Here is a 27,330-nt window from a genome sequence, read left to right on the forward strand (position 1 = left end):
TCCTGTGTGCATCCTCGGAACCCATCACAGGCAGCGGAAGGCTCCCCTAAGGTAATGTTCCCCATTATCCTCTATCTAGGGCAAATCCAACGGATTTGGAGAATGGATGCACTGCAGACGGCTTCACACCTGGCATAAACTCCGTGTCCGGGCTGCAGGAATCTACTACTGACAAGGCATATCTCCCCCTCCCTACCCTGTGTGAACTCCACCCCCCCCCACCCCGAGACCTTAAAAAAAAATCTCGCTCCCGCCAAGCGCGAACACCCACAAAGTAGCTTTCCACAGAATGTAGTGAGAAGGGAATGTGGTGTGAAGCCCCATGGAGCGCCGCATTTCCCCATCCCGTGCCCCGACAAGCCGAGGGGGCTGTCAGAAAACTGCACCGCCCTAAATGTCAAAGTCTTGGAAGAGGGGACTTGTCCCCAGGGTCCCCAAGCCCCAGGCCGCGCGCGTTCACTCCACTGCAGCGCGCGCCGCCCTACACGCGCACGTTCTCTCCCCTCCCGGTGGCAACAGGGCTTTCCGCGGGGCCGCGCCGGACTTTCTGAAGCTGTTGATTGGTCATAGTCCCGGCCACCCTACAGCCAATCAAGCGGGGGAAAGGTGACATCACTCGTTCTCCTCCCCTCCCCCCCACCCCAAACTTCCCTACTCCCGGCTACCGACAGCAACAACCACGTGGGGGAGGGGTAACAGAGTAGAACCCGGTGAGGTCATTGCGCCGCCCCGGCCGCTGCTGATTGGCTGCGGGGCTTGCGGGTGGCGGTTGGCTGCTCCTCGCACCTCCCCCTCGTGCCGCTACAGCCGCCACTGAGAGGAGCCACTGGCGACGCCAGAGCCGGGAATCCGGGTGAGTTGGGGCCCTGGGTCTAAGATGCTCCCGGTGTGCAGGGAGACTTACAGGAACTGCCCTGTCCGACTTTTTCTCCTCGCCCGGGTTCTTTGGTGCTACAGCACTCGGTCACATGGGAGTTGTAGTCTGTTATGTACTGTCGACTATGGGCCGGAGACGTCAGAAGACTACCATTCCCAGCAGGAATTGCGACTAGCCGGTCAACAAACGCTCAGGCCACGCCTTCTCAGTCCGCTTATTGGACAGCCTATTCCTTAGCCCTTCCTTCTTGCACTTCATTGGCTACTGTCCCTTACAGAGGCTGGGTTCCGGCCTAGAGTGCAGGGCGACTGGGTACTGTATTCGTCATTCTGCACTAGGACGGCCTGCAATTGGTCAAGGCTGATGCCCATCACTTGTTGTGGGGCAGGGCCCTAGGCAGATCAGGCGGTCGTAGGCTCAGGTTGGTGTCGGTCCCAGAGGGAGGCCGGTCTTGGACTTTGGCCCCTCCCCCTTGCGCTGCCGGGTGGGCGGGATTGGTCGTGGCGAATGTCGCTCGTCGTGGAGAGGCGGAGCCGACCAGGCTGCGAACATCTATTGGTCTAGGACGGCGCCGGTCAGCGGGGTTGTGGCCGGTGATTGGCTGGCTGCTCCAGCTGTTGCAGGTCCATTCACCATTTTGTGTGTTGGAGTAAAAAAAAAAAGGGAGAATCGAGAGGGAGAGCCGGAGGGGGGGCGGGGAGGGACCGGACCGGACCGAGCCGGGGCCACGGCCCCCCGCCCCGAAACCCCGCCGAGCCCGAGGTGAGGGGCGGGGCCAGGGCTGACACGGGCAGGGGGGATTTGGGGTGCTGGGGGCCGAGAGGGGACAGGTGGCAGGGACGGGGAGGGGGTACAGGGGGAAAAAAGGTGGGTTGGATGGTGGGAAGGGGGGATAGAGTGGATGAAGTGGTGGGGAGGAAGAGTGACAGAAAAGGGGTGACGGAGAGGGGATGGTGGGCAGAGAATGGGTAACAGGAATGGAGGGGTGACAGGACTAGATCAGGGTGACAGGGAGAGGGAGGGGACAGAGTTGGAGGGGTGACAAGGAGAGGTGATGGAGAGAAAAGGTGACAGGTCCGGAGATGGCTGACAGGAGAGTGACTGGGAGGAAGAGGTGACAGAGATAGATGAGGGTGACAAGGATGGGGTGATTGAGGAGGGGGCCTAGGGCCTGTGAGGAGAGAGGTAGAGGTGGTGACAGGATGGGAGAGAGAGTGGCAGAGAAGCTGGTGCCAGCAGGGCTGATGGGACCAGAGGGCATGAGACCCTGAAGAACCAGGGCCTGGGCCGGCCTGGGCTTCCAGGAGTTACTGCTTAGATTCTGAAGGAGGTGAGGGCCCACAGGGCCTTGGGTGGGAGTTCTCCAAAGTGGGGTGAACAGGAAGAGAGTAGGCCCCAGGGGAAAGAAAAAGGCTTGGCTTTTGGGGTGAAGAGGCAGGATCAGGTGGCAGGGTCCAGGGGTGCCAGGCGGTATGGTTGTAGGCCCTGGGTGGGGTATGCAAAGGTTTGTGTTTGGGCAGGACTGGGGCCGGATCTCAGTCCCCAGGATGGTGGCCCAGCGGGTCAGTGGGGAGAAGGTGGTGGCAGCTTCCCAACTCCTGGGCACTTGGATGCCTGCCCCAGTGTGAGAAGCCCCGGACCCTACAGGCTTTGCCTGTGGGGACCCCAGGATTGGTCCAGAGAAGGAGCAGCCTGAGATTGCAGGGTCCACAGGAGGAGCAGGCCCCAAGTAGGAGAACACAAGATCAGGGGTTCCTGGGGGAGCTTGCACACTGAGTTGGGGGTGTCTCAGATTGCGTTTGGGTTATGGTCCCGGGCACCCCCACCCTCCCAGAGGCCCCCTCTTGGCCTCTCAGGTTCTCTTAGTCACTTTAGAGTAAAGTTTTTTCCCTTTTCTTTTCTCAGGGCAGCTTGAAAGGGGGCGGGCAGTAATGACTGTTCAGGAAGTGGGTGAGGTTGGCCTGCTGGGCTTGCCCTGCTTTCTTTGACCTTCTCCCACTTACCCCCACCTGGAGCCGGAGGGCATATTTGGGGGCCCCAGGGGGCCTGGCCAACTCAGCCACCCTGCCAGAGGCAGCCCAGTCAGGGCGGGGATGTGTGCAGGCCAGAAGGGGGGCTGGGCTTGCTGGTATCACGCTGGGTGCTGTGGGGGGAGGGGCAGGCTCCCATCCAGTGGGACAGCGAAACCCTGGGGTGTAGCTCTGTGTCCCACTGTGTGATGACGTGTGTGTGCCTCTGTGTGTGTTTTTGTGCGCGTGCGTGTGCTCATGCACGGCCCCGTGGCAGCACTGGGTATAAGCTCTTGCCCCAGACGTGCCCCTGCCTGCTCCCTGCCAGGATCTGGGAAGATGGCTATACCTGGCAGGCCTGGGGTGCAGAGAAGAGTGGGCAGCTGTCCCTTAGGACTTCCAGCTGCCCACTCCTTCCCATAATGTCTGGCCATGCCAGGTGGCCCAGAGGGGTTGGGGGTGGGGGTGGAGAGAGGCTCACATCACAGCCCAGTCACCTCCTTTTCTGTGACTGTGTTCCTGTGCATGTGTGTGTATGAGTGTGTGTGCTCTCTGGACAGTGACAGTGCAAGGAAGCGTGCCCTCTGGATCATGTGACAGGCGGCACACTGAAATGGTTAGGAGCACAGACTCTGGAGCAGCCAGATTGCCTGGGTTCAGACCCTAGCTCTGCCATTTCCTAGCTGGATGAATTTGAGCAAGTTGCTTGGTGTCTCTGTACCTCAGTTTCCTCAACTAGGGCTGTTGGTCGCACCTGCCTCTCAGGGCTGTTGTCAGGATCAAACGGGTTAATAAAATCAAGTTCGGCCCAGGGCTTGGCACAAAGTCAGTGCTCCATAGGCATGAACGGTTACTGCTTTTTGTGTCCCCCTGGGCAGTTGCACACACTTGCTGTGGCCTCTGTAGAGGGAGCAGATATATGTAAGTGTCCCCGAGGAGCCAGACTGTGTAACTCAGGGTACACGGTGCCAGTCTATGTCTGGGGCCCCTGGCCCACATGAGTGGAGGACAGCCAGGAAAGAGGCTTTGGGCATCATGGAGTTGAGGCAGTGGCCTCAGCAAGTGAGAAGTCTTGGGGCACACTGGCTCTGGGGGGCCCTTGAGTTGCTCCCGATGATCCCTGTCTGCCTCCCACCTGCAGGTGGACAAAAGATGAAGCCAATGAAGAAGGCATGTGTCGGCCTCCCGGGTTCTGGCAGTGGCGGCAAGTCCCCACCAGCCACCCGGGCCAAGGCCCTGAGACGGCGAGGGGCTGGGGAGGGCGACAAGCCAGAGGAGGAAGACGACGAGGCGCAGCAGCAGCAGCAGCAGCAGCAGCCGCCTCCGGGGCCAGAAGAGGCTGAGGAGGGTGAGGAGGAGGAGTCCGAGCGGGGCCCTGGGGCGGAAGGGCTGCCCCCCGAGCTGCACCCTGACGACCCAGCGGCCCCAGGCCCAGCCGAGGACCCCAAGGTAGAGGGGGAGGCAAGCCGCTGGGAGCCCTCCCTCAGCCGTAAGACGGCCACATTCAAGTCTCGAGCGCCCAAGAAGAAATATGTGGAGGAGCATGGAGCTGGCAGTGGGAGCAGTGGGGCGGCCGGGGCCCCCGAAGAAAGAGCACGGACCCCGGAGGAGGCTGGCACCCTGGGTGTACCTCCACGGCCACCCACCTCCACCCGTTCCTCTTCCACTGACACAGCCAGCGAGCACTCGGCCGACCTGGAAGATGAGCCAGCCGAAGCTTGTGGGCCAGGCCCCTGGCCCCCAAGTGGCACCAGTGGTGGATATGACCTGCGACAGCTGAGGTCCCAACGGGTACTGGCTCGGCGGGGAGATGGCCTCTTCCTGCCGGCCGTGGTACGCCAGGTGCGCAGAAGCCAGGACCTGGGGGTACAGTTCTCCGGGGACCGGGCCCTGACTTTCTACGAGGGGGCACCCGGCGGCGGTGTAGATGTGGTTTTGGATGCCACGCCGCCGCCGGGTGCCCTGGTGGTGGGCACCGCTGTCTGTACCTGTGTGGAGCCTGGCGTGGCTGCCTACCGTGAGGGTGTGGTGGTGGAGGTGGCCACCAAGCCGGCTGCCTACAAGGTCCGCCTCAGCCCCGGCCCCAACACCCAGCCAGGCCCCCCAGCCGCCCTGCCACAGCCCCCACAGCTGCCGCACCGTGAGCCCGAGGAGGCCGTGTGGGTGGCCCGCTCCAGCTTGCGCCTGCTGCGGCCCCCCTGGGAACCCGAGGCTCCACCGAGGAAGCCCCCTGCGGGCCCCGAGGAGGAGCAGGCTGAGCCAGCGGGCACCCTACCCCCCTGCCCTGCTGCCCTGGACCCCAAGCAGCCTGAGGATGCCGAAGTGTCTAAGATCAGCTTCGGTGGCAACCTGGGGACTTGCGAGGAGGGTGAGGAGAAGCACCCGCCGGCCCTGGGCACCCCGGCCCTGCTCCCACTGCCCCCGCCCCAGCTCCTGTCACCGCCACCGAAGTCCCCGGCTTTCGCAGGCCCAGGCCGCCCTGGTGAGCAGCCCTCACCCTGCCAAGAGGGGAGCCAGGGCGGCAGCCGGAGCAGCAGCGTAGCCTCTCTGGAGAAGGGGGCTGCGCCAGCCGCCCGGGCCCGCACCCCGCTGACAGCCGCCCAGCAGAAGTATAAGAAGGGTGACGTGGTGTGCACACCCAACGGAATTCGCAAGAAGTTCAACGGCAAGCAGTGGCGACGGCTGTGCTCCCGAGACGGCTGCATGAAGGAGTCGCAGCGGCGGGGCTACTGCTCACGCCACCTGTCCATGCGAACCAAGGAGATGGAGGGCCTGGCAGACAGTGGCCCTGGTGGCGCCGGGCGGCCGGCGGGTGTGGCGGCGCGCGAGGGCAGCACCGAGTTTGACTGGGGCGACGAAACATCGCGTGACAGTGAGGCCAGCAGTGTGGCGGCCCGTGGGGACTCGCGCCCACGCCTGGTGGCTCCCGCTGACCTGTCACGCTTTGAGTTCGATGAGTGTGAGGCGGCCGTGATGTTGGTGTCGTTGGGCAGCTCTCGCTCGGGCACGCCCTCCTTCTCCCCCGTGTCTACGCAGTCGCCCTTCTCACCTGCCCCATCGCCCTCCCCGTCGCCGCTCTTTGGCTTCCGCCCTGCCAATTTCAGCCCCATCAATGCCTCACCAGTCATCCAACGCACTGCTGTTCGCAGCCGCCACCTGAGCGCCAGCACCCCAAAGGGAGGCGTGCTGACGCCACCAGACCTGGGCCCCCACCCACCGCCGCCCGCCCCCAGAGAACGCCATTCTTCTGGCATCCTACCTACCTTCCAGACCAACCTGACCTTCACCGTGCCCATCAGCCCTGGGCGGAGGAAGACAGAGCTGCTGCCCCACCCAGGGGCTCTGGGGGCCCCGGGCACAGGGGGCGGAGGAGCCACCCCGGACTTCCCCAAGAGCGACAGCCTGGACTCTGGCGTGGACTCGGTGTCCCACACGCCGACACCCTCCACGCCAGCTGGCTTCCGGGCGGTGTCACCTGCTGTGCCCTTCTCTCGCTCCCGCCAGCCCTCGCCGTTGCTGCTGTTGCCCCCACCTGCTGGCCTGACCTCGGACCCTGGGCCCTCTGTGCGCAGGGTTCCTGCTGTGCAGCGGGACTCACCGGTTATTGTTCGAAACCCCGATGTGCCGCTGCCCTCCAAATTCCCTGGGGAGGTGAGCACTGCTGGCGAGGCGCGGGCAGCGGGACCTGGGCGGGGCTGCAGAGAGACCCCAGTGCCCCCCGGGGTGGCCAGTGGGAAGCCTGGCCTGCCCCCACCTCTGCCAGCCCCCGTGCCCATCACCGTGCCTCCAGCCGCGCCGACTGCCGTGGCCCAGCCGATGCCTACCTTTGGCCTGGCTTCTTCACCCTTCCAGCCGGTGGCCTTCCACCCCTCACCTGCTGCCCTATTGCCCGTCCTGGTGCCCAGCAGCTACACCAGCCATCCTGCCCCTAAAAAGGAAGTCATCATGGGCCGACCTGGGACAGGTAAGAGATGTGGGTGGATGGGTCGGGTGAGGGCTCATTTTAGACGGGGCCGCTTGCAAACTGGCTCCCAAGAGAGGTGAGCTCCCCACCTTGGGAGGGGCTCAGGGGGAGATTAGCGTAGATGTTTCAGCGGGAAGTCACATGTCAGGCAAGGGACTGGACTTGGAAGGCTCAGTGCCGTGCTTCCAGAGGGCTCCTGTTGGAAATGCACTCTCAAGGGCTCTATCAGTTAGCAAACCTTTCCTGAGCTTTGGGAGCCAGGCCCCCACAATTCTGATGGAGTAACAGAGTTGACAATCGTGATGACAGCTGCCATGTCTGGAGGACTGGCGGGGGCATCACCGTGATAATAGGCATTGCGTGTGAGTTATCTCACCGAACCCTCAGACACACCTCTACGGTACCAGGGTCTGTTTTCAGCCCTTTGGAAATATTCACTCATTTCGTCTTCACAAACCTAACAAGCGGGTGCTAGGATTATGCTCATTTAGAGGAAACGGAGGCCAGGTTAGTAACTTGCCCTGGATCCCATGGTTAGTAAATCCTGGAGCCAGCCTTCAAAGCCAGGCTGGCTGGCTCGTCCCCCTGGGCCATAGTGCTGGGTTACAGATGGGAAGATGGAGGCTCCAGCAGGGCCTTCTGCCTCGGGGTGGCAGGATCAGGACTGGAGCCCTCACCTCACGCCTGTGCCGGGTAAATATCACAGGTGCGGTCGGTGCCATGTAGGGGAACTGGGGGTGTGCTGGGCAGGCCTCCAGGTGTGAAATCCAGTCTGGCTGCCCTCAGGAAAGGGCGTGTAAGCCAAGAGTTGAAGGATGAGTTGTAACCAGCAACCGCGGGGTGGAAGAGCCTCCTAGGAGGCTGGCAGGAAAGCTTCTAGGCCAGAAGGAGCACAGCTGAGGAAAGCTGGTATGGCCAGAGGGCTGAGGTCAGAGGCGGGGAGAGCCAGAGGCCAGGCCAGGCCTTGTCAGAGCAACTGTCAGGGAGGGTGACCAGTCACCAACCCTTCCTTAACATCTTATTTATTAATCCACTTTTGACTGAGTATCCCGGCCCTATGCCTCTGGGCCTGGCCATGTGCTAGTTGGTCTGAGGACACAGCTCTGTCCTTACAGGGCTCATGGTCCTGGAATAGACAGATCTGTCCCCAGACAGTGAGCATCCAGAGTGATCAGAGCCGGGATGGGGGAAGCCAGGAGGCTGTGGGAAGTCAGGGAGGGCTTCTTGGAGAAGAGGCCAGGGTCTCTAGAGTGAGATATGCAAGGTGTGCAGATGTGAGCCTGGCAAGGCCGGCAGGAAGACCATTAGGCAGAGGGAAGAGTTTGGGGAAAGGCATTGAGGCCAAATTATTTGAAAGGAGTGGAACCTGCAAAGTCAAAGGCTCTAGACGATGAGGGTGAGTGTGGGGATATGGGGCTATATTAATGAGTGAGAGTCAGATCATCGAGGGCCCTCAGGAGACTTGGGAACTTTACCTTGGAGGGCATTGGGGAGCCATGGAAGGTTTTGAACTGATCCAACCATGGTTGTACTGTGGAGGGCCATTTCCGGAGCCTGAGACCAGAGGCAAGGAGACCAGGGAGGAAGGAGGCCATGGTGGGGACCTGGGTGGAAGCAGGGACGAGGGCCAGAGGCTGATGCAGGAAGGAACCCAGGCCCTGACCTCACGGAGCTCCAGGTCTAGACCCAGGACACAGGGACATGGGGCTGTGCTTGTCCCTCAGACTCATAGACTGAGGTTGTGAGTTGTTTTTTGCTCTGCCTCCAGCAGTTCTAACATTAGTTAGGGTAGTTGATACGAGTGAAATTCCACAGAAATGGGCACAGCAGGGATTTCTGTCCTTAGCCAGATAAAGACAATGAAGCAGAAGGACTCTTAACCATCTCCCCCTGCCACATGCCTACAGCCCCCGACATTGTTTTCAGAGCATTGTGTCACGTGACCCTGACTGCTGGCACTTGGGGAGGGATGGCACTGATGCAGGTGACCCGAGGCCTACGAGGGCAGCCCCAACAGGGGTACCTGCCACCATTTTCCAGATGAGGAAAAGTGACAGAGGAGTCCTGATTGAGATCGCCCTGCCAGGGAGGGTCAGGACCGGGCCTTGAACCAGGTCTCCCAATCTCCAGATCTGCCAGAAGCTACAGCCGTCAGAATTTCTTGAGCACCACCAATGCGTGCGTGTGGTACACAGCTCTGTAAGTGCCGCCTGAGCATTTACTCACCAAATCCTCACAACACTCCAGGAGGCCAGTGCCATTAGTATTTCAAGTGTTCAGAGGAGGAAACCACACCCCAAGAGGTTAAGTGACTTGCCCAAAGCCACCCACTTAGGAAGAGGGAGAGCCAGGATTTGAACCCAGGCTGTCTAGCTCCAGAGCCCAGGCTTTTAAGTACTCTCAACAATAATGGTAACGATAATAGTAACCAGTCTTTTATTAAGCATTTACCGTGTGCTCAGCCCCAGGTGTGGGGCCATCTCGTCGGATCCACCTGATGCTATGCAGTAGGGATTACCAGCCCGGTTTGGGGGGTGGGAGGGTGGGGACTGAGGTTCAGAGAAGGGAGGCTGCAGGCTGTCTAGTCGTCAGAACTTGTCCAGTGCCTGTCCTGGCGGTTCTGAGCAGCGCCTCCCTAACAACACCCATGCTGAGGTATCCAGGCTGCCCTCAGGTTCTCAGCCAGCAGGTCCTTTTGTTCTTGTCCCAGAGGCCTCTCCAAGCCCTTGGGAGGCAGGCACCTTGGGGCGTTCTCCGTCTTGAGGCCCAGATAGGGAAGACCATGCCCAGTGGCATAGTGAGGCCGTGGTCCGGTCCCTTTCTGCCCACTCATGCCAAGGCCTGACCCTCACTCAGGGCAGCAGGTGTGAGGGGGCGGCTTGGGACAGCTTGCCTGCTCCTGCCCCCCGCCAGGCATTTGCTTCCGCTGGGGGACGTGCCGGGGCAGGCGGCCGGCATTCTCCACATTCTGTGCATGGCCGGGCCAGCCAGCTGCCATTGCCACCTCCCTCTGACTCTTCCCGCCTGCTCCCCAGGAGAGGAAGCCGCCCCAGGGCCTGCAGCCCCAGCCCAGGAGGCCAGATGTCTCAGCCCCATTCCTGGCACAGCCTCCTTTCTAGCTCCCAGTTTCCGCCTGGCTTCCCTGTACTGACAGGCAGTGCCCCCCTCTCCTGGGCCTCTGCCTGCCTGCCTTTGAGCCACTGTGTGTCTATCTGTTGCTCCCTTGGGTCCCTACATCTGTCTGTCTAGGTCTCTATTTCTGGGTCTGTCTGAGTCTCTCTCTCTGGACTTCTGGCTCTCTCTCTGTCTGGCTCCCTATATCTTTCTTGGTTTGTCCCTCCCTAGACATCAGTCCTTGTCTGGGCTTTCATCCCACCTTTTTTCTGTTTTGGTCCCCTATCCTGGGATCCTGTGTCCCTGGGCCTCCCCTGGCCCTCCTCCCCCTCCTTCAACAGACTTGCTGTCCCTGTCCTAGCCCCTCACGTCCACTCTCTGCACGTCCAGGTGCTCCATCCCTTTGAGTCAGTGGACAATTGCTAAGCATTAGGGTCCCTTACTCCCTTCTTGGGGAGTGTTGGGAGGTTGTACAGGCCCGAGAGTCCCTTCCTGTTCCTTGACAAATTAACTGCCCACCACTGTCCCTGAAACATGCTGAGAGGTGCCAGGAGCCATCTCCATCCAAGCACCTGTTCCCAAGTCAGGCAGGAAGGCGGGGGCTGCCTGGGCCAAGCTAGCAGATCCGGCTGTAGGGGAACAACAGGAAAGCAGCTCCCGTGCCCACCCACCTGCTAGGGGGCATGACCTGGATCACCCCTACCACCTCCTCAGTGCCTTGCAGGAGACACATTTAGTGCCAGCTCCATTTAACAGAATCCCACATGTAGTCTGCCCCAGTGAGTAAGACTTCAGAGACCAGGCTGTACCCACCAACTGAGCTTGGCCAGATGGGGAAAATAAGGCCCAAAGAGGGGCCTAGGTTCTCCGGACTCCCCAAATCCAGATTCTACCCACCAGAATTTTCGTTTTGTCTCCAACAGTGAGCCCCTTCTCTCTCACCAGAAGTCCCTAGTCATCTGTACCAAGCTCAGGCTGAGCAGCCCTGGGGGAAATGGGTGGGGAATGCAGACATGGATGCAGGCACGGGCGAGGATGAGGCGAGGATGAGCGGAAGGAGGTAGTCTGGGCAAGCCAGAGGACAGAGACAACTCTGTGGCTCGGTGCAGGGTGAGGAGGGAGGTACAGGTATGCCTCACAGTGGAAGTGACATTTGAGCTGAAGCGTGAGGAATGAGTTGATTTCAGGACAGTGAAAGAAAGGGGTGTTCCTGGCCGAGGCAGCTGTAGGATCAAAGGCCAGGAGGGGTGAAAGTGCATGACCTCTCTTGCTCGTTGAAGCTGGAGCTGACACTAGAGACCAGGATTGGCAGAAGGGTGCCAAGGGGTGCAGGTCTCGCCAGGCCAGCTTGTATGCCGGTCGCTGAAGAGCCAAAAGTTTAGAGCAGGAGAGGGAATAGGTTAGGCTTGGGTGTCAGAGACTCCTGGAAACTGTCCTGGAGAGGAAGGAGGCCTCGGCTGGGAAGAAGAGGATGACTTGCCCAGGAGAGAAGAGAAGGGGCGTTTTTTGAGGTAGTCTTAGAGACTTCGTGGAAGAGACCCCAGCGCCGGGAGCTGCGAGGGGTCAGGCTGCCTCCTGGCGGCGGCGGGCGGCGGGCCGCAAGCGGCGGGGGGAACGGCGCGCGCATGCGCCGGGCGGCGGGGGGGGGGGCGCGGCCCGGAGCCCCCGGCGCCCGGGCATTAATGGCTCCATTAGTGGCCGGGAGGGAGGCGCATTAGCGGCGGCGACGGCGTCTGGCTCCCATTACCACCGGCGGCAGCGGCTGCACCGCAGGCGGCTGGACCCTAGCCCGCCGCGCCGCCTCCTCCGCCCGCACCCCGTCCCCTGTTCCCGCTCCCCACGGAGGCCTGGGCCAGGGAACCCCCCGTCTCCCTATTTCCGCAGAAAAGCTGATTGTGAGGCCAGGCAGACCTGGGTTCAAATCCCGAGCGTGCCACCTCCTGTCTTGCAAGGTCCTATCCCCCTCTGAACCTTTTTCTTGCGAAGCAGCCGGGGAAACAGGGTGCACCGGGGGCATTGCAGGTCCGGACCGACACCCTGAGAGGACCGCGCCCAGCCCCCGTCCGCACGGAGGGGCGCGGGTTCCCGCGCCCTAGGGGTAGGCCCGGAGCGGCGGGCCTCTGTCTTTCCCATTGGCCGCCTACGCGCCTGCCGACGCTGATTGGCCGAGAACACCTCCCCCCAACAAAGCTGCTGCGCCTTTAACCCTTAAGCGGCCGCGCCCTCGGGCTGGGTGGGGGGGCCCCCCCGCAGACAGCTCGGGTGCCAGCTGGCCCGTGCCCCGCCGCGGCCCGCGTGGGTGTCAGGCCGGCCGGGCGCCCGCCCGCCCTCCCAGCACAAAGCGGCTTTGTGGGGCCCGCCGGGGGCTGGCTGGGGGCCAGGCGGCGAGTGGAAAATCTCGTGAGCCCGGGGAGGGGAGGAGAACGCAGGGCGGCGCCCCCTCCTCCGCCCGGGTTGGGGCGCCTCCCTCAGTCCGCGCCGACCAGCCCTCTGAAATCCCGGTGCCTGTACAGTCCCCCACCCGCCGCCCCTTTCCACCCCCGAACCCACATGCCCCCCTCCGTCCTATCCCGTCCGTCTCCCAATCCCTGGGGACCCTCCCCCACACCTCGCCTGCCTCTTTCCCTCCTAGTCCCCCTGCCTACCCCAGCCCCACTCACACTGACTCACCCCGGCGCTATTTTTAGGCCCCCATCCTTCCCGAGCCGCACCAGCCCAATCCTGGGCTCGTTCCCCAGGCAACCCTGGCCGTCGCCGACGCCGCCCGGGGTGGGTGGGTGGGTGGGTGTGTATGTGGAGAGCGGGTGAGGGGAGCTGGGGACACCGGGGTGGTGAGCCGAGGCGGGGACCCAGGCCTGTAGAGCAGGGTGGGGAGCCGCGGGCGACAGGGGTGCGGTGCCTCATGGGCTCAATAAATGGGCCCGTGAGTTCAGGGTGTGTGTGCCTGTTCCTCAGTCTGTCAGCATCCCTGGCTGTACGCCCCAGGCCTCTGGACAGGCCTCAGCCTGTGCCACCCTGGGTGGCAGTTGGTGTCTCCGTCTGGGCTCCCTGTCCCCGGGCTGGGGGTGGGGTAGTGCTGCGGGGGCTGTTTGGCGCCAAACCTTTTGTGGAATTGGTGATGGGGTGGTGCAGAGGGTTGGGTTGCACCATAGTTCTGCCGAGGACCTGCACTGAGTGAAGGATGGCGTTGCACCCTCTCTCAGATGAGGGGCTGGGGCCCTGGTTTGGGAAACCCCCTCAGCCTTTTCCAATTAGGGAGGCCCCAGTTAGGGTTGAGAATGGCTGGAGAGATGGAGCTGTCTGGGGTTAGGACCTGCTCCCTCTTCACTTCCAATCACCCCCACCCAGGGTTCCTCCACTCTGAACAATGGAAGCTAAGTATAGGGCTGGCCCAGTGCCCAGGGCAGGGGGGCCCTTCCCGCCCGGATTCCGGCCCCTCCCTGCCAGGCTGGGCCCCCACTTGGCTGTACCCTACCCTGTAAGGGGCCTCTTCCCATCCCTCCTATGTGGGCACTGTGTCTTCTACCAGATGTGCAACCCTCCCAGATGTGTGGGGCCCTCTTTTCCCTGCTGTGCCAGGCCTAGCTCTTTCTCTCACCCTGCAGAAGTAGGGGAGCTGGGGGCAATGTTTCTCTGAGCTCGGTCCTCGCCTGCACTGCAGTAGGGAAGGGGTTAACTTGCCAGTAGGTGACTCACCGGTGGGGAGAGGAGGGGGCAGCGGTGGGGAGATAGCGGGCCACATTGATTTCAGCCTTGATTTCTGCCTCACATTGCAGTCCCTGGGGCAGTGAGGTAATGGAGGGTCTGAGTCTGGGGCTGCGTAGGGAGGAGGGGGCAGTCACCTAATAGTCCCTCCAGTGGCCCCCTCCAGGCTCATAGCCAAGTGTCTGGTCCTGCAGTCTCTGGAGGTCAGAGGGCTATGGACCTTCCCTTCCCCTCTGGGCTCAGATTACCAGTTTTTGCCCCCTTTCCATGCCTTCAGCTCTGTCAGTGGATGGAATAGGCTGGGAATGGGATTTGTTTGTGCCTGTTGCTGACTCCACCTGTGTAGGAACCCACTCTTTATCCATCTGAGCTTGTGCAACCTTTACCTGCCCAGGTGTGACCCCAGGGCCATGCCGCTACTGAATGTGACCCCAGGGCCCATTTCGGGTGATCCCAGGCCTCTGCCTCTCTCCCTAATGGGCCCCAGACCTTTGCAAGTGTCTCTGTGTGTGCTCTCTGACCTTTCTGCAGTTCTCTGTATCATTGTTTGACCATAGTCCGGGACTTCTGGGAGTGTCTGCCTGGGTCCACCCCAAGGTTAAATTTTCAGTAGTGGAAAGAGCAGCTGAGTTGGAACACTGGGCTGTTAGGTTCTGGAGACATGATCTTGCACAATTTACTGCTTCTCTGAGCCTCATTTTCTCATCTGAACAATGGGTGTAATAAAGTATACCTCCCTAGTGGCTGTGAGGATTCAATGAGCAGTATAATACATACAAACTCTCAGCATGCTGCCCCCTCCCCCCTGTGTTAGTTTCCTTTCTTTCTCCTGGGCCTTTTCTGGAAGGGGTTGCTCCTAGCCTAGAGTGGTAGACCCAGCCCACAATGGTGCTCTGTGCCCCCGCCCCTTACATGTGAGGTAGAGAGGGTCCCAGGTGGCTGCTAAGTGTCAGGCGGGGTAGCTGAATGATGATGAATGGCCTTGGCACTCTGTATACCTGGGGGGCCAGGATACTGAAGTAGTGCTCACTGGGGTAAGTTTATATAGTGTGCCGGGGTCAGTATGACGGCATCTGTAAGAATTTGCCCGTGTCCGAGATGAGAGGTGCCAGGAAGGCCACATGAGAGTGTGTGAAGCTGGAAGATTGTGTGTGTGGCTGGGTGGGAGGGATGTGGGGGGTGTGTGTGTATGATGGACAAGCAGTGGTTGTGATGAGATGTGTGAGATAATGCTGCCTGTTTGATATGTTGTTTGTATGATGATTCATGTGGGCTGGCAATGAGAATATGCGTTGGTGAAGCATGTATGACAAGGCGTGTATGAAATGGGTGATGTGGAGGAAGGGTGAGAACGTGTGTATGATGACGGGTGGGAGTGATGGACCAGGAGTGTGGGAGGTAGTACATACATGTGAGCAGGTGTTCAAGGTGTGTGACTTCGTGTTTGACTGTAAGGCCAAGGGCACATGTGACCGTGGGGTGTGTATGAGATAATGGGTGTGGCAGGAAAAGTCTATGAGAGGGGTGTGTGTGTGTGTGTGTGTGTGTCTGTATGTATGTGGGGGGGTCAGAGTCGGCTGGTGTGAGTTGGTGAGGGCCCAGGGTGGCTCGCGTAGCCCTACCGCGCAATTCGTCTGCCCTGCGGAGCCGTGCGCGCCCAGGCGGGCGTGAGGGAGGCGGGCCAAGCCGCGCGGGAGCGTGTTCCTCGCGTGGACTGGACACACGTAGCACCACACACAACCCCGGGGCCTCCGCAGCGCGGTGCCGCGAACCGCCCCCCTGGCTCGCTGCCTTTACTGCAGTGCGCCCTCCCTGCCACCCTCCTCCCGCGGTCCCGCCCCGGGCCGGCTTGGGGCCAACCGGAGCCCGCCCCGCCCTTCCCGCATTTGCATATGACTGACGTTCCCCCGGGGCGGCCAATGGGGGCGGGCGCGGCGGGGCCTGACCCGCGCGCGGCGGCGGCAGCCAATGGGCTCACGCGCGGGGGGCCGGGCTTGCGCGGAAGGCCGCGGGGGAAGCGGGGAAGGGGCGGGGGGAGGTGCGGCGGGGGGAGGGGAGCGCGTAGTAGTGGCGGGGCGGGGAGGCGGCGGTGGCTCTGCGCGGGGCTCGCTCGGAGCGCACGGACGCACGCACGCTGGTCCGTCTGCCCGCCCGGAGCCGAAGGTCGACCCGGCGCTGAGCCGCGGGCCCGGAGCCCGGAAAGGCGGGGCGGCGGCACCGGCAGTCGGGGCGCGCGGGGCCAGAGCCGTTACCCGCCGGAGCTGCGAGGGAGGGAGGGAGCGAGCCAGCGAGAGGAGAAGGGAGGGGGCCGCCCCCGCGCACGCGCGCCGCGCCCCGCCCCGCCTGCCCCGCCCGCCGGGCACCGCGCGGGAGGAGGGAGAGGGAGGGGGCGGCGCCGATGGCCCCTGTGCCGCGCGCCCCGTGACGGCCCCCGCTCGCGCCGGGGGGCGGGGCGGGGCCGGCGCGCTCTGACCTCCCCCGCCCCCCGGGCGGCGGGAGGCAGGCGGCGCTGTGCGCAGGCGCGCCCGGCGGAGACCCCCGCGTGGGGCGGCCGGAGGGGGGCGGCGGGGGGGGGCATGCGGCGACGGCCTCCAGCTCCCCCCGGGCCCGAGCGGCGACGGCCGAGGAGCCGGCGGCGGGCGGAGTGGCGGCGGCCGCTGAGGAGGCGAGAGCCCCGGCCGGGCCCCCCCGCGCCGGACCATGTACTCAGCCCACAGGCCCCTGGTGCCCGCGTCCGGCGGGGCCTCCCGTGGCCTCGGCATGTTCGGTCAGTAGCGCCTGGGCCCTGGGACTGCAGGGGTCAAGGTGTCGGGGTGCTGAGTGCGGCGTAATGGTGATAGGGGTATAGTACGAGAGTGATAGAGGCGGAGTACAGGGGTGACGGAAAGTTAGAGAGCTCGGCTGGGCCAAGCGGTTAGTGACGGCAGGTGGGAGTGTAGCGGAAGTGATGGGAATGAGGAGAGGGGCGTAGCTGGGGACAGCTGTGGTGTTTGGGTGATGGGGTGGCGTGGTCCGTTGTCATTCGAGGTGAGGGGTGCAGAGTAACTGGCTGGGGAGCGTGCATTAGAATAGGGGCAGCGTGAGACCTGCTGGCCTTAGGTGGAAGAGGGGGGGAAGGGATTGTGATCTAGTAGTGGGGCTAAGAACGGCTTGAGAAGTGAGTGAGGCTCTGCTTGCTTAGAACAGAGTGATGGGCTGGAGTGTTTGTGGTGTGCTTTGCAGAGACAGAGGGAGGGACCCAAGAACCTGGACGGTAGTGCACTGAGGAGGACTAGAGGAGGGGCAGGACCAAAGGACTCTTCCCCCATTGTCTGCTGGTCCCCTTCTTCCCCACCCAGCAGATGAGGAGACCTGATGAGAAAGATCTTGGTGAAGAGAGGGACAGGTTCAGGTCCTAGGGGTTGGAGGACTGAGTAGGCTTTTGTGGTCCCCACTGCCCCCAGGGATCGGGGACAGGGTCCTCACAAGGTCTTGAGACCCCCCCCTCCTCCGGTGCTGGCTTCCTTATCTCTCTTTGGTTGATTTGATGGCTACTTTTTCTTTTGTCAGCCCCTTGAAGACTCAGGTCTCGAGGCCAGTGTCACTTATAGAGCTCTCTTAGTCCAGGCTTTTGAAGGCATTGAGGGGTCACCCCAGGTCAGATTGATCTGGATCAGGGGGAGGCCTGGAATGATGGAGACCAAGGCTAGGGCGTTTCCCTTCTCTCTTCATCATCTTCCCTCGCAGGGGCCTCCTCTGCTGGTTCCACTTCCCCCAGGGAGCCAGCAGTGAGAGGGCAGCCCACTCCTAGCCTAAGCCTGCCCCAGGAGCCCCACCAGGGATGGGTCCCAGACCAGGGCTTAACCCTGCTACCACCCAGCTCCTGGGGCAGAAGTTTGGACCCCTGGGATTACCGCCCTGGGAGGGAAGTGCCTTCCCGTGCATGTGTTCAAGAAAACACCTGGCACTTTTGTATTCCTTGGGCGCAGACTTGTTACAGTTTTCTTGTCTGTCGTATTGTCTGTGCCTTTTCTTCCAAGGAGTTTACTGCACCCTTCTCTCTTTTTGGGCAAGGGGGCTGGATGCTGCACTCAGGTTAAGCTCAGGGTTGAGAGGGAAAGGGGCTGGGAGACCTCTTAATGGGCAGTAGATTCTCCTAGTGGGTGGGGGAGATGCTGGAGCCACCTGTGCCCAACCCAGGAAAGGCGGGTCTAGCTCCTTGGGGTTTGTGGTATGGCGAGGGAGGCAAGGAGAAAGACTTAAGGCCCCACCCCTTATGGGTAACAGAGAAGAGAGGGGCAAACCAAGCCATGGTCTCCTCAAGGGAGATAAAGGGAGTGCAAGGCAAAGATGTAGGATCATGTGAGATAGCAACACGGGCGCTGGGAACGTGGCATGACTGGGGAGAGTTCCTAGCCCTGATGAGGTCTTGGGGCCCTGGGAGTATGAGATGGCAGTCGAACATGGCCTGGTTTGTGACAGGAGCCAGTCATTCCTCTGGCCTGGTCCCTGGTGGCAGGGCTGGTGGAGGTGGGGGAGGGAATGGGGCGTGAGGCCTATTTCCCTTCCCAGCTTCTGTTTTCTTTTTTATAAACCTCGAAATCTTTCAGGGAGGAGTTTTTCCTGAGTGATGTCGTGTGCATGAGCCTCTGAGGCTCTGGGATAGTGGAAGGGGATGTAAAAGAAGAGTAGAGCCACCTCATCCAGGGTGGAAAAGAGCTTGAGTTGGGGGTCAAGGGCAAGGTCTTCTGCACAGCTTAGCTGGCTTCTTCCCACAGTGTGGACGAATGTGGAACCTCGCTCTGTTGCTGTGTTCCCCTGGCACTCCTTAGTCCCCTTTCTGGCCCCCAGCCAGCCCGACCCCTCTGTGCAGCCAAGTGAGGCCCAGCAACCTGCCAGCCACCCAGTGGCCTCCAACCAGAGCAAAGGTGAGGAGTGGGGGGCCACAGAAGGTGTGGGGATAGGGTCCAGATGGTCCAAGAGCCCTCTGACCTGCCTCTCTGCCCCCAGAACCTGCTGAGTCGGCAGCTGTTGCTCATGAGCAGCCCCCAGGTGGGACAGGGAATGCTGATCCTGGGCGGCCCCCTGGAGCCACATGCCCTGAGAGTCCAGGGCCTGGACCCCCCCACACTTTGGGGGTGGTGGAACCTGGAAAGGGTCCCCCTCCCGCCACTGAGGAGGATGCCCCCGGCCCTCCAGGAGAGCCCCGGCTGGACAGTGAGACAGAGAGTGACCACGATGATGCGTGAGTGCTACGAGGCTTGGGCCTGGGGGGTGGGGTCGCCCTACATATGGCCCTCACTGTCCCTGCCACTCCTGCCACAGCTTCCTCTCCATCATGTCTCCTGAGATCCAGTTGCCCCTGCCACCCGGGAAACGGCGGACCCAGTCTCTCAGTGCCCTGCCAAAGGAACGAGACTCCTCTTCAGAGAAGGATGGACGCAGCCCCAACAAGGTGCCTCATCTCTACCTGTCCCTAGCTTGCTCTACGGCTGCCGGAGCCTGTCTCCTGGTTTTAACCATCCCACTTGGGCCTGTGTCTGCTGCAGCGGGAGAAGGACCATATCCGGCGGCCCATGAATGCCTTCATGATCTTCAGCAAGCGGCACCGAGCCCTGGTCCACCAGCGTCACCCCAACCAGGACAACCGGACCGTCAGCAAGATCCTGGGCGAGTGGTGGTACGCCCTGGGGCCCAAGGAAAAGCAGAAGTACCATGACCTGGCCTTCCAGGTAATGTCTCTTCCTCTTGGCTCTTCCCCAGCTTCCTCTGGTGGGACGAGGGAATGAAGGGTCCCTCCTCTCTCCCTGGCCAGGTGAAGGAGGCCCACTTTAAAGCTCACCCAGACTGGAAGTGGTGCAACAAGGACAGGAAGAAGTCCAGCTCAGAGGCCAAGCCCACGAGCCTGGGGCTGGCAGGAGGGCACAAGGAGACTAGGGAGCGGAGCATGTCAGAGACGGGAACCGCCGCCGCCCCTGGAGGTTGGTCAGCGCCTCTGTTTTCTCTCCCTGCTGCACCAACCTCCCTGAGAAGTGCCAGCTACCTCTCCCTCATTGCCTCCGCCCTCACCCCAGAAACCTCTCTCTGTCCGATCATTTTATTTGGTGACCCTTACCCCTAAAGGAACTGGCCTTTGTTTCGTATGAAGGAGCCAGGGAGGCCCAGACAGACAAAGTTTCCAAGCAGTGATCTAATTATCGGTTGTCGTTTACTGAGCGTTTACTACGTGCCAGGTAACAAAAGGAGTATAATCTCTACTTCTGGAAGCTGTAACCCGCTTTCCAGATAAGAAAACCGAGACTTACAGAGGCGGAATCACTTGTGGGAAGTTCTGGGAGACCAGTGAATGGTAGAGCCGGCGTGTAAACCCCAGCTTGGCTGGTTCCCAGAACCACAGTTGGAAGCCCCTCATGGCTGCTGCTAGTGGCATAGTGTCTAGCGTGTGCAGTGCCGTCCTGAGGCACTTTTGGGGAGTGCTCCTTTCGTGGGGCCTGCAACTCTGAGGGTGGGGTCACTTTCTCTCTGAGACTTGGGGATGTTTAGGTAGCTGGCCAGCACCCCACCCCCTGTCTTCAGCTTTTCGTACTCAAAGAAGGCCCGCCTCCCAGGGAGCAATCTGTTAGGAAATGCTGGGCTGGTGACTGGTATATTTTCTGCCAGGTGGCCCAGGGTTTTTAAACTTCTCTTGTCCAGTATTTAGAGCTGTTTGTGGATGTCTTGGCCAGTCTGGGTGCCGGCACAAGGTGTCTTGACGCTGTGACGCTTCTCTCCTACCACTCTGCAGTGTCCTCGGAGCTCCTGTCTGTTGCAGCCCAGACACTCTTGAGTTCGGATACCAAGGCTCCGGGGAGCGGCTCCTGTGGGGCAGAGCGTCTACATACAGTGGGTGGACCTGGCTCAGCCCGGCCTCGAGCCTTCTCCCACAGCGGGGTCCACAGCCTGGATGGTGGCGAAGTAGATAGCCAGGCACTACAGGAGCTGACTCAGGTCTGGGGGGTAGGGGACATGGGCAAGGAGGGCTGCCCTGAGGTGATGGCCCCCACTGAACTCTCCTGGTACATGCCCTGCAGATGGTGTCTGGCCCTGCGTCCTATTCCGGTCCAAAGCCTTCCACCCAATATGGGGCTCCAGGCCCCTTCTCAGCCTCCAGTGACGGAGGTGCCCTGGCGGCCAGTGGGCGACCCCCGCTGCTGCCCACCCGGGCCTCCCGTTCCCAGCGTGCAGCCAGTGAGGACATGACCAGTGACGAGGAACGCATGGTCATCTGTGAGGAGGAGGGAGACGATGATGTCATTGGTAAGTTGCGAGGCCCAGAATCCTGCTCAGAGAGCAGTAGGCTAGGGTTTGGGGGGTGGGCAAAGATCTGATCTAGGCCTCAGGCTCTTCCTCTTTCTTCTCTTGCATGTCTGTTTATGATTGCAGGCATATTCAGTCCAGGCCAAACTGAGTAGACCCAGCCCTGCCCTTGGGAAGCTCCCGGCCAGGCAGGAAACCAGGAGGACAGGGGCATGGATGGCCAGGCCATCGGGCACAGTGTTAGGTGGTGTTATCTGCATGCTCTTAGGCCCCCCGTCGGGCAGGGGGGTACATCCTAGACTGAGGAACAGTGTTCTTGGACGCCAGTTCCTCCTGGCTTAGCGGGGAGCTGAGGCCTGAGCCTGGGCTCTGTGCTGTTCCTCCTGGGGAGTCTGGCCCCCAGCCCTTTTGCCAATAATTTTCCGTCCCTCAGCTGACGACGGCTTTGGCACCACTGACATTGACCTCAAGTGCAAGGAGCGGGTGACTGACAGTGAGAGCGGAGACAGCTCTGGGGAGGACCCAGAGGGCAGCAAGGTGAGGGCTGGGGAATTGGTGCTCTCTGGTAACAGTCCGAGGCAGGGGAGATAACCTGCTCTTGGGTGCCTCACCACAGAGGGAGATTGAGGCCCAGAAAGGGCAAGCTACTCATCCCGTGGCAAAATGGTCACACCTTGGATGAATTGAGGCCTTCAGCTGGCCTCACTCCTGGGCAGAACAGGGTTGGGCAAGTTGGGGGTATCCCGGCTCCCTGATGTGGTTGTGTCTCCTCCTTCCACCTAGGGCTTCGGCCGGAAGGTGTTCTCGCCTGTGATTCGTTCCTCCTTTACCCACTGCCGCCCACCGCTGGACCCTGAGCCCCCAGGGCCCCCGGACCCACCTCCAGCCTTTGGCAAAGGCTACGGGCCCACCCCGTCCTCCTCCTCATCCTCACCTGCCTCCTCCTCAGCCTCAGCAGCCACCTCCTTCCCATTGGGCTCAGGGACCTTCAAGGCCCAGGAGTCAGGCCAGGGCAGCACAGGAGGCCCACTACGGCCCCCACCCCCTGGGGCCGGGGGCCCAGTGACACCTTCCAAGGCCACCCGGTTCCTTCCAACGGATCCTGCGGCTTTCCGACGCAAGAGACCTGAAAGCGTGGGAAGCCTGGAGCCGCCAGGCCCCTCGGTCATTGCAGCCCCTCCTGGTGGGGGAGGAAGTGTCCTACAGACGCTGGTCCTGCCCCCAAACAAGGAGGACCGGGAAGGCAGTGGAAGCCGCATGCCCTCCGCCCCGGCTCCATCACTGTCCTATGGGGCCCCAGCAGCCCCCCTGTCCCGCCCAGCTGCTACCATGGTCACCAACGTGGTACGGCCTGTCAGTAGCACTCCTGTGCCCATTGCCTCTAAGCCCTTCCCCACCTCTGCCCGGGCTGAGGCATCTCCAAATGACACAGCAGGTGCCAGGACTGAGCCGGTTGCAGGGTCCCGGGCTCCTGGGAGCTCCCCACTGGGTGTAAGCTTAGTATATTCGGACAAGAAGTCAGCAGCAGCCACCTCGCCAGCCCCGCATCTGGTGGCTGGGCCCCTACTGGGCACCGTGGGGAAGGCCCCCGCCACGGTCACCAACCTGCTGGTGGGCACGCCTGGTTATGGGGCCCCAGCACCCCCTGCTGTTCAGTTCATAGCCCAGGGGGCGCCTGGCAGTGGGGCCACTACAGGCTCAGGAGCAGGTGCGGGGAGTGGCCCCAATGGGCCTGTGCCCCTGGGCATCCTGCAGCCAGGTGCCTTGGGCAAAGCTGGGGGAATCACCCAGGTGCAGTACATCCTGCCCACGCTGCCCCAGCAGCTTCAGGTGGCACCCGCCCCGGCACCAGCCCCTGGGACCAAGGCAGCAGCTCCCGGCGGCCCCGCACCCACCACCAGCATCCGGTTCACCCTCCCACCGGGCACCTCCACCAATGGCAAAGTTCTGGCGGCCACCGCACCCACTCCTGGCATCCCCATCCTGCAGTCTGTACCTTCCGCTCCGCCCCCAAAAGGTGAGGCCTGGGCTGAGCCGTGAAGGAGAGGGGCCCCAGAGCCCCTGTGGCTCCCTCGTAATTTCTCCTCTCCTCTTGCAGCCCAGTCCGTATCTCCTGTGCAGGCCCCGCCCCCGGGTGGCTCAGCCCAGCTGCTACCCGGGAAGGTGCTGGTGCCCCTGGCGGCCCCTAGCATGTCAGTGCGGGGTGGAGGGGCTGGCCAGCCGCTGCCCCTGGTGAGCCCACCTTTTTCAGTACCTGTGCAGAATGGTGCCCAGCCACCCAGCAAGGTAAAGGCATCTGGGCTCCACCTGTTCCTTGTCTGTTCTCTCCTGGGTGTTGGTTTCTGTGCCATGGTTTCTGTGTCTGCCTTTTTTTTTTTTAAATTTTTTTGGTCTCGTGCTTTTTTTCAGTTCTGTCTCTCTGGAATCCTGTTTGTAGGATCGTGTCTTTCTGCTTGCTTCAACGTCTGTGTGCATCTCGGTTCTGTGCTAAGTGCCTGCGACTTGTTCCTTTGTTTTTCACACGCCTTGCTTTTTTGTCTTTGTCCCTTTCTGTCTCAATTCTAAATTTTGTGTTCCCTGTCTTTGCTAAGACCCACTTTCCTTGGTCCTCCCTTGCCCCATTCTGAGTCCCCAGCTCACCCCAGCCTGCGGGTGCCCTTGCCCACAGATCATCCAGCTGACTCCGGTGCCTGTGAGCACACCCAGCGGCCTGGTGCCGCCCCTCAGCCCAGCCACACTCTCTGGACCCACCTCGCAGCCTCAGAAGGTCCTGCTGCCCTCTTCCACCAGGTAATGGCAGCTGAACCTCACCTGGAGGCCAGCCCAGAGAAGGGCTTGGCGGGGCGGTGGGGGGGCCGCAGCTCACCTCACTCCTCCCCCTTCCTCTCCCTGCGGCAGAATCACCTACGTGCAGTCGGCGGGTGGGCACGCGTTGCCCCTGGGCACCAGCCCTACGTCCAGCCAGGCTGGAACAGTCACCTCGTATGGGCCCACGAGCTCGGTAGCCCTAGGCTTCACCTCGCTGGGGCCCAGCGGACCTGCCTTTGTGCAGCCCCTGCTTTCAGGTGAGGGGCAGCCTGGCAGGCAGAGCTGGGGACCCAGGGTGGTGCTGAGGTGGCCCAGGCCCTTAACTGGGGCCCCTGCCTCTCTTTCTCTGTATCTGTCCCTGCAGGCCAAGCCCCACTGCTGGCTCCTGGCCAGGTGGGCGTGTCGCCCGTGCCCAGCCCCCAGCTGCCGCCCACCTGCACAGCCCCCGGAGGTCCCGTCATCACAGCGTTTTACCCTGGCAGCCCTGCACCCACCTCCTCAGCACCCCTGGCCCAGCCATCCCAGGCTCCCCCGGGCCTGGTCTACACTGTGGCCACTAGCACCACCCCACCTGCTGCCAACATCCTGCCCAAGGGCCCACCGGCCCCTGCCACTGCCACCCCGGCCCCTACCAGCCCTTTCCCTAATGCCACAGGTGGGTGTTGGGCCAACCCAGGGTGGGGTGAGTTGGGGGACCCAGGAGATGGGCTCCAAACAGGCCTGGCTCAGCAAATGCTCTTCTCCCCACCAGCAGGCTCCATGACCTACAGCTTAGTGGCCCCCAAGGCCCAGCGGCCCACCCCTAAGGCCCCCCAGAAAGTGAAGGCAGCCATCGCCAGCATTCCCGTGGGTTCCTTTGAGGCAGGTGCCCCTGGGCGGTCAGGCCCTGCAGCCCGGCAGCCCTTGGAGCCTGGCCCAGCCCGTGAGCCCCCTACCCCTGAGTCTGAGCTTGAGGGGCAACCTGCAACACCGGCCCCTCCACCACCCCCAGAGACCTGGGCTCCCACAGCCCGGAGTAGCCCCCCACCGCCCCTGCCTGCTGAAGAGCGGACTAGCAGCAAGGGCCCTGAGACCATGGTGAGTGCACAGTGGGCCTGGGGTCTCTGTCTCAGTCCACTGCCTGCTTTTCTGTTCCATCCCTCTTTCCTGCATGCTTCTCTGATCTGTGTCCTTGTTGGTGGGGCAGGGGGCTTCTGTCTCTTTTGCTTGTCTGTGTGACTGGGTCTTCTCCAAGGCTCTATATCTGGGGCAGTCAGCATCCATCTATTTGTCGTTCTGGGTTCGGCCCCGGTGAGTCTGAACCCAGTGTCCTCTGTCTCCCTGCCATCCCTACCCCAGGCCAGCAAATTCCCCGGCTCATCTTCAGACTGGCGAGTCCCTGGGCTGGGTCTGGAGAGCCGTGGGGAGCCTCCCACCCCTCCCAGCCCAGCACCAGCTCCGGCCCCAGCCCCTGGCGGTGGCGGCAGCAGCAGTAGCGAGGGCAGCAGTGGGAGGGCAGCTGGGGACACCCCCGAGCGCAAGGAGGCCGCTGGTACCGGCAAGAAGGTGAAGGTGCGGCCCCCGCCCCTGAAGAAGACCTTTGACTCTGTGGACAAGTGAGCATGGGCTGGGGTCCGTGGCAGTGTGTGCGGGGCTGGCAGGAGAGGGGGTAGCTGCAGCCCAGGACAGGAGAGGTGACCCTGCCGGCTCTCCAGCAGGGTCCTGTCGGAGGTGGACTTCGAGGAGCGCTTTGCTGAGCTGCCTGAGTTCCGGCCTGAGGAGGTGCTGCCTTCGCCAACCCTGCAGTCTCTGGCCACCTCGCCCCGGGCCATCCTGGGCTCCTACCGCAAGAAGAGGAAGAACTCCACTGGTAGGCGAGGTGGGGGCTCCCGGGGTAGGTACAGGACAGACTGGGGCTGCCTCCGCTGAGCCTGCTTTTGTTGGACCAGACCTGGACTCAGCCCCTGAGGACCCCACCTCGCCCAAGCGCAAGATGAGGAGACGCTCCAGTTGCAGCTCCGAGCCCAACACCCCTAAGAGTGCCAAGTGTGAGGGGGACATCTTCACCTTTGACCGTACAGGTACTGACCCCGAGGCAGGCAGAGCTATAGGAGACCCAGGGCCTGCAAGAAAGGTGGGGTCTTGGGAATGGGGTTACAGATAAGAAGTGAGACAGGTGTCGCTGAGCAGGATGGCAGGTCAAGAATGGGAGGGTGAGTTCTGGAGCCTGACAGGGTCCAGAGGCGGGTGCCCCCTCTGAACTCTGCTGTGGAATAGAACTCGGTGAGGGCTGCTGGGTGGACACATCAGATGGGGGTCAGGGGCGGGGGGAAGGCTGCTGCAGTCCCCTCGACCCTGCTCCTTGCACCGCTCCCAGGTACGGAAGCCGAGGATGTGCTCGGGGAGCTGGAATATGAGAAGGTGCCATACTCTTCACTGCGGCGTACCCTGGACCAGCGCCGGGCCCTGGTCATGCAGCTCTTCCAGGACCATGGCTTCTTCCCATCAGGTGAGTCTAGCTTAGCGCCGCAGGGGACACTTGGAAGAGGACCTGCCTGCTCCTCTCACCCTGGCCTTCCCCCACCACCACTGTCCTTCTGTCCCCAGCCCAGGCCACGGCAGCCTTCCAGGCCCGCTACGCAGACATCTTCCCCTCAAAGGTCTGCCTGCAGTTGAAGATCCGGGAGGTGCGCCAGAAGATCATGCAGGCCGCCACGCCCACGGAGCAGCCCCCTGGAGCTGACGCCCCCCTCCCCGGACCGCCCCCTGCTGGCACTGCTGCTGCCCCTGTCCCCACTCCCAGCCCTGCTGGGGGCCCCGACCCCACCTCACCTGGCTCGGACTCTGGCACAGCTCCGGCTGCCCCGCCACTGCCTCCACCTCCAGAACCGGGTCCCGGACAGCCTGGCTGGGAGGGCCCCCCCCAGCCATCCCCCCCACCCCCCGGCCCCTCCACAGCTGCCACAGGCAGGTGAGGGGTCCGAGAAGATCCCGGGACCTACAGTACCCCCCTCAGGACATGGACAGTATGTAGGTGGCAGGAACGGGGGGGCAGGATGGTTACCTCCTCCCCAATAAAGCCATTTCGTCCTTTCTAATGTGGGGCGGAATGAGGTCTGCTCCTCTGGTCTATCCCCTCCCCCCACAGCTTTCTCCCTGTGATGGGGGGCAGCTGAGGGGAAGCAGGGGCACAGTCTGCCTCCACCGAGCCCCTGTATATAACCTGGAGTGTGTTACCTTCAGACCTTTTCACTTGTACTTTATGCAAAATGGCTCATGTGAGGGCTACAAGCTGGAGGGTAGTGCGGGCCTTGGGCCACAGGGAGGTGCCTGTGGAGTAGGGGGAGTTCATGCACCCCTTTTTTCCCCAGAGGGGCTGGACTCAGGTTAGTTTGGGGTGGGGGCTCCTGCACTTTGCCACAGGCATGGGGAGGGTTCTCTCCCCACCCCCTCTGCCCTCCCAACTTGGGTTGTACTTTCTAAGAAGGTGATTCCCCCTACCCTTGTCCCCGTCCCCAGAACAAAACATGTTGATCATGTGCAATATTTCTTACTGTGCCGAGAAGCCGAAATGACCGAAATTAAAGCTGTTTAACACA

At 62.0% G+C, this 27,330-nt stretch overlaps 1 protein-coding gene across 9 annotated transcripts; it reads left to right on the forward strand.

Annotated features, from left to right (window-relative positions):
* The first annotated feature begins 743 nt into the window (after positions 1 to 743).
* On the forward strand, positions 744 to 27,330 carry CIC (capicua transcriptional repressor). 9 transcript variants are annotated; one of them, XM_072753915.1, is made up of 22 exons: positions 1,515 to 1,639; positions 4,028 to 6,537; positions 6,739 to 6,850; positions 18,427 to 18,576; positions 18,659 to 18,893; positions 18,974 to 19,103; positions 19,198 to 19,380; positions 19,464 to 19,629; positions 20,433 to 20,635; positions 20,719 to 20,944; positions 21,378 to 21,481; positions 21,728 to 22,961; positions 23,043 to 23,230; positions 23,613 to 23,734; positions 23,843 to 24,009; positions 24,117 to 24,407; positions 24,504 to 24,829; positions 25,091 to 25,347; positions 25,447 to 25,601; positions 25,681 to 25,812; positions 26,109 to 26,240; positions 26,339 to 27,330. In XM_072753915.1, exons 2-22 carry the CDS (start codon positions 4,039 to 4,041, stop codon positions 26,704 to 26,706), a joined length of 7,380 nt encoding a protein of 2,459 aa, XP_072610016.1. In that variant the 5' UTR covers positions 1,515 to 1,639; positions 4,028 to 4,038; the 3' UTR covers positions 26,707 to 27,330. The 9 variants fall into 9 exon arrangements, with proteins under 9 accessions (XP_072609982.1, XP_072610016.1, XP_072609977.1 ...); XM_072753881.1 differs by lacking the exon at positions 1,515 to 1,639 and adding an exon at positions 744 to 853 and having other exon boundaries at positions 4,028 to 6,850; XM_072753876.1 differs by having other exon boundaries at positions 4,028 to 6,850.

Source organism: Vulpes vulpes, chromosome 1 (genome assembly GCF_048418805.1).
Source record: "Vulpes vulpes isolate BD-2025 chromosome 1, VulVul3, whole genome shotgun sequence".
Lineage (NCBI taxonomy): Eukaryota > Metazoa > Chordata > Mammalia > Carnivora > Canidae > Vulpes > Vulpes vulpes.